General features: G+C 40.8%; 2 protein-coding genes across 2 annotated transcripts in view; one reads left to right on the top strand and one right to left on the bottom strand.

Moving 5' to 3' along the window:
* Positions 1–2,552, top strand: part of NEMF (nuclear export mediator factor) — a 58,999-nt gene extending 56,447 nt beyond the window's left edge. Inside the window, exon 33 of the mRNA XM_082735207.1 lies at positions 212–2,552. Within this exon, the coding sequence (XP_082591333.1) occupies positions 212–289 (78 nt within the window). The 3' untranslated portion in view covers positions 290–2,552. The remainder of the gene's footprint in view (positions 1–211) is intronic.
* KLHDC2 (kelch domain containing 2) lies at positions 1,515–12,530 on the bottom strand (the record flags this gene model as incomplete). The annotated part of the gene is made up of 13 exons (XM_082735208.1): positions 1,515–1,825; positions 2,024–2,076; positions 2,173–2,260; positions 3,294–3,366; positions 3,771–3,880; positions 4,259–4,317; positions 4,393–4,473; positions 4,988–5,071; positions 5,230–5,311; positions 5,623–5,738; positions 7,464–7,581; positions 9,707–9,786; positions 12,378–12,530. The coding sequence occupies 13 exons, from the start codon at positions 12,528–12,530 to the stop codon at positions 1,702–1,704; spliced, it is 1,221 nt and encodes a 406-aa protein (XP_082591334.1). The 3' UTR covers positions 1,515–1,701.
* Positions 12,531–15,464: the final 2,934 nt, after the last annotated feature.

Below are 15,464 nucleotides of genomic sequence, written 5' to 3' on the forward strand. Positions count from 1 at the left end.
TCCTACTTTCCATTGTTTATTCAGTAGAGGCAAGCAGCAGTTATTGTTTTGGTATAAAATGTCTTACTAGAAGCAGTGTAAAGTAAAATCATTTCACAGTTGAAAATTTTCAAAATGCCTTTCTTTTGACAGCAGAGAACACATAACTGTCATAAAAGAAATCTGACCACCATATAGAATATGAAGATATTCAACAATTCTCTTTTTTTAGGACACGGATTTATCAAGAAACATTCCTGGCAAAGTCAAAGTGTCTGCACCTAATCTTCTGAATGTAAAAAGGAAATAGCTGAAATGAAATCCTAAAATATTTGAGAAGAGCCAATTTTATAGCCTTTTGGAAGTTCACAGATGAAAACACCGTGCAACAAGACTTCCACATTTAAAACAAATGAACTAAATATTGCCTTGCTATATTCACCAAAAGGACTTTGGGGTTTTTTTTTTTTCCAGTTTTTTAGAGAGGAAACACTATGATAGGATTTCCTAAAATATTTGTGGACAGTTAAATGCTAATTGTATATATCTGTAGTTATCCTACAGGTTCTTGAAATTTGGGAGGTTGATACTAAGTTTTCATTTCATGTTATAAAGAAGACAGTGAAGTGGCTCAGTTGCTTAGACTATTGACTTGTTAGTCTGCCATATAGAACATCTAATACATCTTTTCCTCACAGGCCTGTCACAAGATTTTTTTTGTTTTGTGTTTTTCTGGTGGTATGGTGTCAGGGGGTTAAATATTTAGGATTAAGTCTTGGAAACCTTCTGCCTTTACTTATCCTTGTCAAAAAATATATTAGACCATATTTAAAATACACATAACACCTAGAAAAAATTGGCATTGTTCATTTCCATGCATTTACACAATTTCAGTTTTCATCCTGATTTCTTTCTCGTACTCTCAGTTTTATACCAATTTATTTTCTACCTCTAGTAATTATCAGCATGTTACAGATTATCTTAACCTATGATATGATATCATAAGTGCACTTTTAGGCTTATCACTAAAGACTCCTGACCCAGCTCCTCTTATCTCCTAACAGAAGAGAGAACTAAGTCCTATATCATTCCCATTCTTTGATGAGCTAAAAAACTGTTAATTATTAAATGATTAGACAATAGCTACCTACAGTCAATATGACCACTGGCCCCACCCCTATACCAAAGCATTAATAAGGTCAAGTACTAAACAGCTGTTGGGCCTTCCAGAATTTCTTTAACCAGCTTAGTCCTGTTGGGAATATTTCTTCATTTGAAATTAATGTTAAAAAAAAAAAAACCAAACCTTTGTAATTATATAGCCTAGTATTGTAAGTACAAAGACTACTCTTGCCATTAAAGAAAAATACTAATTTTAAAAAATAACATCACCATTTTGATAGTGGTAATAATAATTAGTATCATGTTTCTATAGCTATATATCCTGAAGTTACCAAAAAGTAAGTGTAACAACCATTCCTTGGGGTAAAAAGCCCAAGTATTAATTTTCTTTTGCTTTAACAGAAGACAGTTACTGGTGTTAAATACATTTATTGTAAACTTTAGACACAAAAATAGGTTCTCTAGGCCATTCACATGCACATTAAAACCAAAAAGCTGCAAACTACAACAATGCATATAATTATACAAATGATGCCACTCTTTGATGTTTACAGAATTGCTGTCCATGCAAGGGGATCAGAGGCATGATCTATGAAGCCTTTAAGATCCAGAAGTGTTGTTACTACCAAACCTCTGATTAACACTGTGAAGTAAGTGTTTTGGAAGGCAGTTCCATGAGTTGGCTAACATTTCCTTAAAGCAAATGACTGCTTCTAAGCTTAGCCTGAAAGGGGACAAGAAAAAAATAATTTGAAAACTTAAGAAAAAACAGCATGCCCCTCTCCCCCAGAAAAAACACTTTAAAGATTTTCACAGGAACTGGTTTATTATATCATTGAAAGCTTGTTATTGCCCTTAATCTATAAACCTGGTTTTTCAAAAGCATAATTTAAAATGAAGTATGAAGTAAGAAGTTACTCACCTTACAAGAGATTTTGGCTGAACTGAAAATATAAGTATTTCATTACTGTGTGCCTGAAATATAGAAAGAAAACATATAAAACTAAGTACTCCACAAGTAAGTTTCAGAAATATTATAAAGTGTCCTTTTAACTAGGGTAGTATACTTACAGCTCTGTGATGGACAAGAAGGTTATTGGCGCATCCACCAAAAACAATTACTTCTCCTTCGTCACTGGCACAAGCTGTATGCCATAACCTGTATTTAAAACAAAAGCTTGAGTTTGAAGTTACCCAAACACCAAAATGACAATTTATACTACAGAAGCGAATGATGAAATAAAGACTAGAGATCTTTTTAATACAGACCAGAAACATGGTGAGAAGCAATTATCTTAAGTAGCAAATGCCAGGGGAAAAAACCAATTAATGTCTGTTTTATCTGATGTTATCATTTTATCTCTCTGGTCCAGTCCTAATTTATGCAATGAGAGGTTTGAACTGAATGATCTGTTCTCTAGGTCTTTGTTAGCAATAAAAATCTTACGGGAGATGTGTGGTATATGCCCTCTCGATCTTTTCACAGCAGGGCCAGTCGACCTTACACAAAACATCTGAAGGATGCAGAGTCTGCCTGAGATACTCCCAAGAATCAGGCCTGGTAATTCTATGGAAAAAATTTTTGTGCCAAATGAAGCCTTTGTACATAAGTGTACTTAAATTAGAGGCTTGGGGGGAAAATGCAGGCTGACCTACTTAAATGTGCTTTGAATACCAGTTGTGACTAGATCATATCCTCTGGCAATTCTTTGTAACAATTCTGACATTAACAGAAAGAACTCTTCTTTTGGGGTGATTTGACTTAATATTTGTTAGTGCTACTGCAAATCTGATGGAAGTTTTTTCCCACTGACATTGTTCAAGGTTCTGGAATTCTCTTCTTTCCAGTTACTTTTCTTAAATGGCAATCATAGAAACAGTTGAATTTACTTGAGAAAAGAGCTTGACTATAAATTTTAGCTACATCAATTTTATGATAAAAGCAGCAGCAAAAGTCAAAGTCCAGCTCTGTTTTTTATGCATAGTGACAGAAGGGAAAGTATTCGATACTAGGATAACAGTGTTTTTTTTTTTTTCTTTCAAGAGGTATGATGTGAACCTTAGTGAGTGCTAGGATTTTTATAAGAATGAGGGATTTAATGCAGCCATAATTTCCTCTCTCATTACCAGTCTTGTACATCTTTATCGACCTCAATTATTCAGTATAAGAATTATTTTTAAATAGTTCATACCTTGGTTTTTCAGTATAGGGATGATTAAACTGTATCCATTCATTTTTACTGATGCAGTAAGTCCAGGCATCACCTGATGGAAGCAAAGAGAGAACAGCCATGAAGTGTGTTATTTTGTCAATAGGACACTGGTAATTAAAGGGCACAGCTTTAGCAAGAAACGTAATAAATCAGATTGTGAGTACAAACAGGAAGTATATATCCTTTATTTTTTCCCCCTCTGCAATTAACCAAATAGGCCAGCCCTTTGCCTGTTACAATCCTTCAGTAGGGCTTTTAAGTGTTGCACTGGACAGAATCGATTGATGTCCTAATATAAAAACAATTACAGGTTTGTTATAGAATCAAAATTAATAGCAAACCTTCCAACCAACCCTATAGCCCTCTGATACATCTAAAATAAACTAATCTCTCTAGCTATTTACAGATCACATATGAATGATATTTAATGATTTCTTGTATTTTTAAAAGACTTACTTAGTGGCTGTTTATCAGTGGTAAATCCTCCAAAAAGAAAGAGATGATCTGAAGAAACTGGTGTTAGTGAGTGCCAAGATCGGCCCACTGGGCATATGCCTTGTGGAATTCTGAAAACAGCAGCTAAGTTATAATCTGTGTTTAAAAGCAGCCATTTAATAGAAATACTGAAGAAGTTGTCTTTTAAAGCTTATATAGAATTATGAAAAAAAAGACTTGAAATTTAAAAAACCTCTTGGTATTAATAGCTACATGCTTTGGAATTAACTATGTTCTTAGAAGATACAGTCAACTTCAGACTTATCAACAATGAGCATATGCTGTGTGCCAGGTACAGTATGGGAATGGGAAATTAAAAAAAATTCCTTGAAGGATCTAGTCATCATGTTTAAGTTCTCAGTTACAGAAAATTTAAGGAAGTACATTATATACTGATAACAGAAGAAAAATTAAATATCTTAAAAACAATTATCTAAAGTGATACATACAATTCGTTCCACTCCCACGTATCCAGATTAAGATAGTGAAGATCATTCATTCTAGCGTCCTGAAAAAGGATAATTAAGTAACTATCATTTTGAATGACTTAAAAGCAAGTCCTTGAAACTATTCCTACACTTACTCGATATCTGCCTCCAAACACAAAGCCTTTGTTTCCAACAGTTGCACAGGCATGGGCAGCACGAGGTGAAGGTGCTTTACCCTATAAAAATCAAAAGAAATTTTTAAAAATAAGTACAAGTCTTCTCTGGATATGGGATGAGGATATGCAAGACACCTGGGCTTTCAAGCTAAGGTGCACGTGTCTGTACTACAGCTTCGAACTGTAATTCTGCATTTGAGTCTATTACTGAATGCGCTGGCTAACAGAACACTTATTTCTATCTTTTAAAATTAAAGGTAGCATATTATATGACACCTGTGTCAGATGAAAAAGAAATCTAGTATTTTGAGTAACTTAATTATAGTCTAGTGCTATAAGACTAGCATTTATCTAGTTACAAACAATACCCCTTAACATCTATTAGATAATGGATACTGGGTTAGTTTATATATTCCCTAAACTTTTCTGAGGTGTGGACTCCTCCTTGGAGAAAAATGAAAGCAGTGGACCTTCTCCAGAAAAATAGGAATGAACTGTCCATTTTTGCCACCTCCCAACCCTTTCTCCTCCAAGAAGCCTTGCTTTAATAATTCATTATTCTTCAGTAACTCACAGTAGTGATAGGCTGACTCCAGATAAATGTTTCAGTGTCTAAAATATGTACATGATCATTCCATCCTCTTGGGTGGCTTGAATTCTACAGAAAATGAATAAGAATCTGAGTTATTTTACAAATGTTTATAAAATTATATAGCTTTGTCTGGTTTATGAATAAGGCAAAATGAGTAAGACTAGCAGACATACATTATTTCAACATACCAAGAAGGCCATATCCAAAGACAAAGCTTCACTTACCCAAAAAGATGTTTCATCAAATTCAAAAGTTCCCAAAACTTTATCTTCAGGTAAATATCCATAACCTCCAAAAAATATTAACCTGTTTGATAGAAAGCCAAGACACTAAAAATTCAAACATCCACAGGTTAGGAAGATTCAAGAAGCTTTTCTTTTGTCATGCTACTGAAGAGGCACACTTACATATATAAAACACTTACTCACATAATAGTGGCTACTAGGGCTGATTACGCCTTAGGTGCTATGTTAAGCACTTTGGTGTATTAATTCACTTAACCCTCATATGGGCCCTAGAAGGTATGTTCTAAGGTTACAGTGGTTATTGTCTAAGGATACTTGAATGGCAAACCATTTTGTACATAAAAAGTCAAACCTATGGGGCTGCTAACTCACTTGTTTTTATATACCCAGACGCCAAGTTTGTCCTTTGATGATGGAGGAATTCCTTGGCAATCAATCCTTTCCCACTGTAATACTCTGTCAGTAGACCTTGAATCCAGCATGTAGAACTGTTAGAAGCAATGATTTCAGTTAGATTTGGTTATGTGCAAGAAATTCAACTTGGCATTTAATTTTATTGTGATTTAACAATAACAGGAATGTCATCAATTCAGTTCTCCTAAAAGTGTGACTATAGACTGTTACTGGTCTGAGTCTACATAAGGAGCTTATACCAGAATGTAAATTACCTAAGTCACCAGGACCCTGTTCAGCTCATTTTTTCCGCCAGTAGCCTCATGGATTTGTATTCTGTGCCTTATTACATAGGCACTTTGAGTCATACTGATCTAATTTATGGGTATGAAGATGGTATTACCAAAAAATTTCAACTCAGCACTTTCACCTTCAATTTGAATTTAACAAACACATCATGTAAGTGCCTACTTAATCCTTTAAGATTTATCCTTAGCTGCTACAGTTAAGTATTGGTCTTTCTTTCAGAGGGTTCCCATCCAGGCACTTGAATAAATGATCATTGTGTGTGTGTGTGTGTGTGTGTGTGTATCCCCAGCTTCTTGATACATAACTACTCCCATTTTTCTGTCCAGCTCTAAAGCCACAGCTTGTTTCCCAAGCTGCTTCAGGTTGTGTCAAAGTTACCTTTCTCCGCCTTGATCCTGAAAAACACATGGTTCTGCTATAGCCTACGGGTGCGCCTCACAAAATCTTCGAGGCACAGAACCCTTTCTGCAAACAAAATCTTCAGCAAGGGCCTCACTGAAGTGAAGCTACACTTTTTAAAACGCAGTCGGGAAGGGTGGTCTGGAACCTGCCCGACACCAGTATGCTTGCCCCACAAGTGTCCCAAGACCTGTCAAGGTAATCTGTAGAGCACCTAGGAGTACACTTTACAACTATGTCAGCTGAATGCTCCAACCACACCAAACCACCTGGCATTTCCATGAACAAGACATACTGCTTATACCTCTGCCTCTTTGACATCTGTATCTTGGCTACCCCCTCCAGTTATGATTCAATTCAACCCTCCTGGGTGAAGATTTTCCTTATTCTGTTCTTCCATCCTGCCAAACACAGTGTCAAGGTTTCTTTTTCAGATTTAACAATATTTCCTGAGCTATTACACTGTGAGCCAGGCTCTGTCTATCTCCTTATATGCTACTGAAATCATCTATTTCTTGTATGTGTCCCTTTTAGAATGTGAGTTCCTAGGGTGGGGACTGTATCATTCATCTCTGTGTCTCCAGTATCTAACCGAGTGCTCAGAGTATAAGGTGATAAGTTGCTAAATAAATTTATGAGTCTCCCTAAATCATATGCACCTTTCTGACTGACATTTGTGTCTTACTGGCTTGAGAGAACAACTATTATCTTTTTCCTATTTGGAAAAAAACACCAACAAAGTCTGAACAATAGTATTTTATGGTGCCATATTAGAGGAATGTTCTGGTCTGCTATTTTTTACCCTGCCCCTCATGACTGCATCTCATTTTCAACTGGTTTATTAATACTCTTCTAATACCCCAGGGTTCTCCAGAGAGCACAAACAAAACCACTTAGGAAATCACTGCAAATAAGTATCAACCAAAGTTGATTTTACCAAAGGCCTAGAAAAATATAGACTGGTAGACAAAAATACTAAAATGCACATTCATACCATTATCACATACATGTATTAAGCTGGGACAGGATTAAGTGTGGGCTAACCTTAGAAATCTCAAGTTGTCTGAAAAAGAGTAAAATTGCCTTAAACCATAATCCTTAGAAACACTAACCTTATTCGTATTGCCTCTTGAATGGTGTCCTCCAAACAAGTAGAGCACCCTGTCTACGCACACAGCACAGCTTCCTGACATGGAAGGAGGAACATCTCCCTCCGTGTTAATTTTTTTCCTGAGGGCAGAAAAAACAATGTGAACGTTTTGTAAAAGGGAAGAAATGCAAGAGTTACTCATTTCTCTTCTATCCCCACCACAAAGGGGAAAAATAAAATAGGCTGGCCAACTAGATGACAGCCAGGGTCTCTTGTAGCTCTAAATTTAATCCTGAAGTTCTTCCTCCTCACCGGCCCTCCAGGCAGCGCCAGCTGCTGCTACGCCTGGGCCGCTGCTGCTACACAAGGGCTGCGGGAGCTAAGGAACATAGTGGCTCAAACTAAATTCTTTATTGACTTAACCAGTGGCTCTTTTGTTTTCGGTTTTGAGGGAGCCAGGAACCCCAAAGGAAAACTTCATCCCACTCCTGGCCGATTAATTCAAGTTATGTTTTATTCAGTCACCTTTTAGCCATTCAAAGGACTAGACCTTATGTAAAATTACAGGCAGTTAGTACTTACTGTAGGCCAGGCACTCCTCTGAGTGCTTTGCATGCCTTAAATCATTCTCAACCTAAAAATGAATCTGTATCAAAAAGTCCTAAGAAATCTAGGATTCAGAATACTAACAGAATGGTTAAGGTCTTCTCATTTTATCACTTTATGCTAAGCTTTAAATTTTGGTAGGGTTATTTTTACAAATCCTTTATGGGGCTGAATGTTTTAAGAAGTTTGTAGAACTCCCCTCTTAAGGAATACTATTATAAATTTCCAATTCTCCTTAAAAAAAAAAAAAAAAAAGACCAAACAGCTCACATCAACACTGATTTGCTAGGTACAGAAATAATCTTGCCTTTTTAGTTGAACTCTTAAATCAGGCGGGACCACTACTCTCCTAGTTCTGTGATCTAGAATGTGCAAAATATGTAAAGGGCACAGAGTTCTTAACAGAGCAAACCATGGAGAAGACTACTTTATAAATCCCCCAAACATGGCTGACCCAGCATTTTAAGAACCACGTTAATTCTGCCAAGAACATACTCTTGAGTACCACTGTTAGGAGACTGGCAAAAGATCTTTTCAGAATATCCCCAGTTGTATGGAAGGCAGATTTAGGTTAGTGGTTTGTTTTTTGTTTTTTAAGTATTAAAGATACCTGCATTGAAATTTTAATGTTAGGGCTCATTAGAATACCACCTTTATTTCTAGCAGATAAAATCTAGAAATCATTTTCTCATTTACCATATAACAGAAGATGTAACATCTTGAAAAAAAATATATGGAACTTTTACCGTATATCCGTTCCAGGACCTGAAGCCTCTACTTATTTAATATTACAAGGATACTTTATAGAGCTCTGAACAGAAGTGTCTTCCAAAGTCATGAAAGTACCAAATTACTGAACTACTGAAGAACTGCTAATGTATTGAAGCTTAGCAGCTAAGCTGAACTAGCAGAACACTGTTTTTAGAACAGTTTTGTATCTTTAAATAAGATCTTTTTATTCTAATAGAATGGGCTTTACAGAGGTTTTTTTTTGTTGGTTTATTTTATTTTATTTTTTAAAGATTTTATTTATTTGTCAGAGAGAGAGGGAGCAAGGGCGAGCACAGGCAGACAGAATGGTAGGCAGAGACAGAGGGAGAAGCAGGCTCCCTGCCGAGCAAGGAGCCCGATGTGGGACTCGAACCCAGGACGCTGGGATCATGACCTGAGCCGAAGGCAGCTACTTAACCAACTGAGCCACCCAGGCGTCCCTTAAGGTTTATTTTATTGAGAGAGAGGGGAGAGGGAGAGAATGTCCAAGCAGATTCCCTGCTGAACATAGAGCCTAAGTTGGGGCTCAATCTCACGACCCTGAGATCATGACCTGAGCCAAAACAAAGAGTCAGACACTTAACTGACAAGAGCCACCCAGACACCCCTAGAGTTTCGTTTCTTTTTTTTTTTTTTTTTAAGATTTTATTTATTTATTTGACAGATAGAGATCACAAGTAGGCAGAGAGGCAGGCAGAGAGAGAGGAGGAAGCAGGCTCCCTGCTGAGCAGAGCGCCTGATGCGGGGCTGGATCCCAGGTCCTGGGACCATGACCTGAGCCGAAGGCAGAGACTTTAACCCACTGAGCCACCTAGGCGCCCCTAGAGTTTCTTTTTATTTGCAATCTTATTTGAACTTTTTAGTCTCCCTCATAATATCCACAGTTACCATCTTCCGGTCTCCATGTTGTAGATCCATAGTTCTTCTCTAGGCAGATAAAAGTCATATAGTCCTCTGACTTGATTACTCTAAGAATAAAAAAATAGCAAATATAAAAAATAATTGGTATTCTAAAGAGGCACTATTGTGTACTTTTCATATCTATCTTGAGATATTAATGAGAGTTATGAGAAGTTAAATAGATCTTACAATTCGATTCCATCAAATGGACAACCATCCCTACCTCATGCCACATACTCAAGGTAATACGGACAACCCAACCCTGAGTTCAAGCTTTTGATAGAGCAGTTGCGATAACGCAGACAGTTGAGAGATCTCTGGGAAATCTCCAAGGCCACTTCATGCTGAACAGACAACGCTCCAACTTTCAGCTGCACGACTTTAGGAGAGGTTGCCTGTGCCGTACCTTGCATGCTTCAAACTGGTCTACTGTCTAAGTGCCTGACCCACTAATGCACCACGTCACTTTCTAGCCATTTTCTCCTTGCATCCATTTGTTCTCTACCAAGAAACGGGGCAGAACTGCACATGTGCAATTAAGTCCATATGCAAAATTTTAAGTTCCTTCTTCTGTTCCAGTTCCCTTCAGGCAATAATTCTTAACAAAATGTTCTTACCATGTCAGAACTAGCTGAGCTCTTTCAGTGGATTACTTCATTTAATCCTCTCAACAACCCTCAAAAGCAGTTACTACAAGAAAACAGGCTTTTTGGGTTTTTTCTTTAGAGAGGTAAGTAATTTGCCCAAAGTTACTTGTAAGTAACAGTGGAACCAGGATTCAACTCTCCTTTCCTTGAATTTGCAAATGCAATTGAGGTCCAACCTCCACAACCTTTGAAGCTCCCTGGTCATTTTTTGAACAATGTCAACATGTGCATGAACAATAGCAGTTCAGGGAGAATGGGTGTCAGAGTCCAATAAGCTTGTATAGTAAGCAGTATACAGAAATCAAGGAGGTGGCCATGTAAATATTTTCTATTCCACCACTTACAAGTAAAGAGAAGGCTGGAAGCAAGACAGAAGGCTGAGCGGGGATAGACCAGCCTCACCCGAAGAGGAGAACACACTACTGTCCAGGAAGCTAAGGTTTATTGCCTTCAAAACAATCTCCAAAGGCCTCTCAGGGTTCTAGCCAAAATACTGGGGACAACCTATTTTGGAACCACCTGCTGACTTCATTGATCATGCCTCCCTCCTGCTTAAGTCCTAGACATCCAGGCCCTCAAAAATTCACCAAAAATCTTCCTGACAATCCCCCTAGTAGCCCCACTCCCCGAAGTCAAGTCCTATTCCCTCAACGCTGATTTCTACAAACAGAATTATGAATAAGTAGCTTAGACCAAAATGTGACTAAACAGGCTGACTTCTCCAACAGAATCGTTTACAGTTTAATAAGTGTCTCTACATACCTGCTCCCCTTCCTCCTACCAAGTACCTGCCTCTAAACACACATATTCTTTGGACCCTGAGTTAAACACTGCAGATTAATTAGGACTGGCCAAAAAAAAAAAAAAAAATGCTCTTGTTAAACTAAATGAATTCATCAGGGCAGCCATAGCAGCTTATTCCATCTGCCTTTTTTGACAGTTATCAGCTATGATCAGGTCAGCTGTGCCAGAAGTTTTATTTCACCAGAGTCAAAATAAATCATCAAAGGCACAGCTGTAGTGGACCAGATTTCAAGCATATGGGGGTGGGAAGATCAATTTTAAGACCAAAACGGACTAAAAAAAGAGTATTTTTGGTAGGAATGGATCAGAGCCACGCCAGTAAATGCAATGAGCAAATTCTAGAACGCGGTTACTGGGAAGCTCTAACAGCAGAAAGGCAGAAGTATAGTGAACAAGGTTTAAATAGGAGACATCTGGGGAGGATTCCCCAGCCAGAGGCAGCAAGAAATGCAACTGGCTCTCAACTGGTAACCAATCCCATTGCTTATGATTAGGAGTAAAAGAACTGATTTGGTGGTTACACTTGTTGCTGGTTTTTGTTTTGTTTTGGCGGAGCCCTTTCCGTTACTTTTCTTGACAAGGGTTTCTTCTGAAAAATGTTCAGCTGAAACCGAAAGGAAACCAGCCCTACAATGTTCACACAACAGGTGACGGCCATCTGCACAGGTGTAGCTCGGACTCCTGCGCAGAAGGGAAGGTGGAATTAGGCGATTCCTGCGGCCTTCGGGAATTCCAGGGAGTTTTCCCAGACCTGAGTTACCCCGTAAGCGGGCAACAGAATCCGTGGGCCAAATGACCTCAGCTCCAGAGGGTGAAGTGCTCCCCAGCGGGCCAGATAAACGGTTAAGGGTGACATCACACGTCACCTCTTACACTGGTCCCCCCCCCCCAACCTTTTAAAATAAAACACGGTCGGGGCCGTGCGCCACCCAACGCGCCCTCCCCAAATAACGCTCCAACTTCCACCAGCGCCCGGGGGCCGGGGCCGGGGGCGGCGCGGGCTTTGGAAGCGGCGGGCTAGCGTGACAATAGCCCAGGCGCGTCGGGACGGGCTGGGGGACTGGCGAGGAGACCCCCGATCGCGCGAAAAATGCACGGACGGGCAGAGTCGCGTCGCGGGGGGCACCGGGCGGCCGCTCTGGCCTGCCCGCGGACCCGGACTCGGGGACCAGCCGAACGACGGCCGCCGCGGCCGCCCGCCCACTGACCTTGTAGCCGCCCCAGACGAACATGTGGCGCCCGTCGCCCACCGCTACGTGGCCGCTGCGCTCGGCCGGGCAGGCGAGCTCCATGGACTCGTAGCCCTCGTAGGCTGGCCCCGGCAAGTCGTCCGCCCGCAGATCCTCGTTGCCATCAGCCATCTTGAGGCTGCACTTTTGTTCACCAACAATCCTCACACGCGCGAGGGGGGAAGAGACAAAGGAAAAAGAAGAAATGCACGGCGGCGAGAGGAGAGCAGAAGGCGGCGGCGAAAGGGACGGCGTCAAGGCCGCTCGCTGGCCGCCCGCTCGCCGCCCGCGCCCTCCCAGCCCTCCTCAGCGAGGACAGCCTCTCCGCCGCCTGGGCTGCGCCGCGGGGTCGCGGGCCGGGGGCGGCGGCGGCGGCGGTGGGGTCCCGCCGGGAGCACGGCGCAAAGAGGGTCCACTCGGGGCCAAGCCTAGCTTCCAGCCCGCCCGCCCCGCCTCCAGCTCGCCTCCCGCCGCCGCCGGCCCTTGTTTACGCCGCGGCCGGAACCGCCCGTTCCGCTGACGCCGCCCGCCGGCCTCCGGAAGCGCGGCCGGCGCTCAGCGCCCCCAGCGCCGGGTCCTCCCGCTGCCGCTGCCGCCGCCGCCGCCGCCGCCGCCGCCGCCGCCGCCGCTCGCTGGCCCGCTGCGGGCCGAGCTCCGAAGCGGTGTGTGACCGAGCTCCAGACACGCTCCGAGCCTCCTCTCACTGCGGGCGCGGCGAGGATGCGGAGAACTGTAGCCGCATTCTCGCAAAAAATAAATAAATAAATAAAAATCATATATATACATACATACATATATATGTATGTATGTATATATATGAGATTTTTTTTTTTTTTAACCGAGAAGTCGTCATGTGATTGAGGAATGTTCTCAAAGGGCTTACAGTCCGAAAAGGGGTAGTGACATTGCTCAGTACGTTTCTGGTCTCAGTTTCTCCAAAAGAAGAGTCCGTGCCCCGTTTTCCTGTGGCCACCACGCGTAGCGCGTGGCCCTCCCGTCTGCTGCCAGCCCGCTTGCTGGCGCGCGGGGGCGCCGGGGGCTCCCCATCCCCGCAGAGCGGTTCCTGGCATCTCCGCTCGCTGAGCTCTTCTGGCTCAGCAAAGATCTTAGTGCGGCATCCTTCACCCAGTTTGGAAATTGTCCTCAAAAAGTACATCAGGGGCGCCTGGTTGGCTTAGTCCTTAGGCATCTACTTTTGGCTCAGGTCATAATATCAGGGTCCTAGGATTAGCCCCACATCGGGCTCCTTGCCCTGCGAGAAGCCTGCTTCTCCCTTTCCCACTCCCCCGCTCGTGTTCCCTCTCTCGCTGTCTGTCAAAGTTAAAAAAAGAAAAAAATTACATCAAAAACCATTGCTGCCCAGCCCTTCAGGGAGGATGGCAAATCCTGTTTACACACAGTTACTGTTTTGTCTTACATTTTGTATGATACATTTAAATTAGGTAAAGAAAATGAAGAATTACTGTAACCGAAACTTGATTCTTCACCTGTCAGGGTTGGACCAAAATACATCTTAAATCCCCAGAGTCATGGTGCCTCTTTACTTGGATGTGTTTGGTGAGAGGAGTCTGCTTCATCCTGTCTTTTCCCCCCACTTTCACGCTGGGACCACTACTTGGGAGAAATACTTTGAACAATAACAGAGGCTTTCCTGACTCAAATATTCATAGCCTAAATCTCTTTCCCTAGTCACTGCCCGTATGATTACAATTTATCAAAATTTGTAGGATGACTGAAAGCAATGCTTAGAGGCAAATTTATAGCACTGAATGCATATTTTAGAAAAGAAGAAAGATCTAAAACCAATCATCTAAGTTTCCATTTTAGGAAACCAAAGAAGAGCAAATTAAATCCAAGTGGAAGAAAATAGTAAAAATTTAGAGTTATATTAGTAAAAATTAAGAAATAAGCAGAGAAGACAAAAAGCTGGTTCTTTGAAAAGATCAATAAAATCAATAAGCCACTTAGCCAGGCTAAGGAAAAAAAAGAGAAAAGATATAAATTACTAATATCTGATATGAAATAGGGGACAACACTGCAGCTCCCATGAACATTAAAAGGATAGTAAAGAGATAACTCTGCCCCTATATTTGATAACCTAGATGAAATGGACCAAGACCTTGAAAGACACAACCTGTCAAAACTCACATAAAACATAGACAATCTGAATAAGCCTTGGTCTATTAAAGAAATTGAATCAATAATAACCTACCAAAACTGAAAACAACAGGCCCACATGGGTTCACTGGTAAATTCTTATAAACATTTAAAGAACAGTTATCAATTTTCTACAATCTCTTTAATAAGTTAGAAGCAGAGAGAATACATTCCTAATCCATTCTGGGGCCAGCATTGCCCTAATATATTTTTTAAGATTTTATTTATTTGACAGACAGCGAGAGAGGGAATATAAGCAGGGGGAAGTGGGAAAGGGAGAAGCAGGCTTCCCGCTCAGTAGGGACCCTGGGATCCATGACCTGAGCCACCCAGGTGCCCCACATTACCCTAATATTAAAACCAGACACAGACATCACAAGAAAAGAAAATGACAGGCAAATGTTTCTCATGAACATAGATGCAAAAATCTTCACCAAAATATTAGTAAATCAAATCCAAAAAATTAAAAAATTAAAAATTAAAAAGAATTATATGCCATGATCAAGTAAGCCTTATCAACACTGAAAAAGCAGCTAATGGAATCCACCATATCAGTAAGCTAAAGAAAAAACAAATGATCCTATCAATAGAGGCAAAAAATTATTTAACTCCTATTCAGGATAATAACTTGGCAAGAGGCGGCTGGGTGATTCAGTTGGTTGGGTGTCCGACTCAGTTTCAGCTCAGGTTATGGGCTCCCTGTTCTGTGTGGAGTCTGCTTGTCCCTCTCCCTCGGCTCCACTCCCAGTCTTGCTCTCCTCTCTCTCTAATAAATAAAAATAAAATCTTTACCAAAATTCTCAGCAAACTAGGAATAGAGAGGAACTTCCTCAACTTGAAAAAGAACAACTACAAAAACCTACAGTTCCCATCATACTTAGTGGTAGAAACTCAAAGTGTTCCTACTAA

Source organism: Mustela nivalis, assembly GCF_964662115.1.
Source record: "Mustela nivalis genome assembly, chromosome: 6".
NCBI lineage: Eukaryota > Metazoa > Chordata > Mammalia > Carnivora > Mustelidae > Mustela > Mustela nivalis.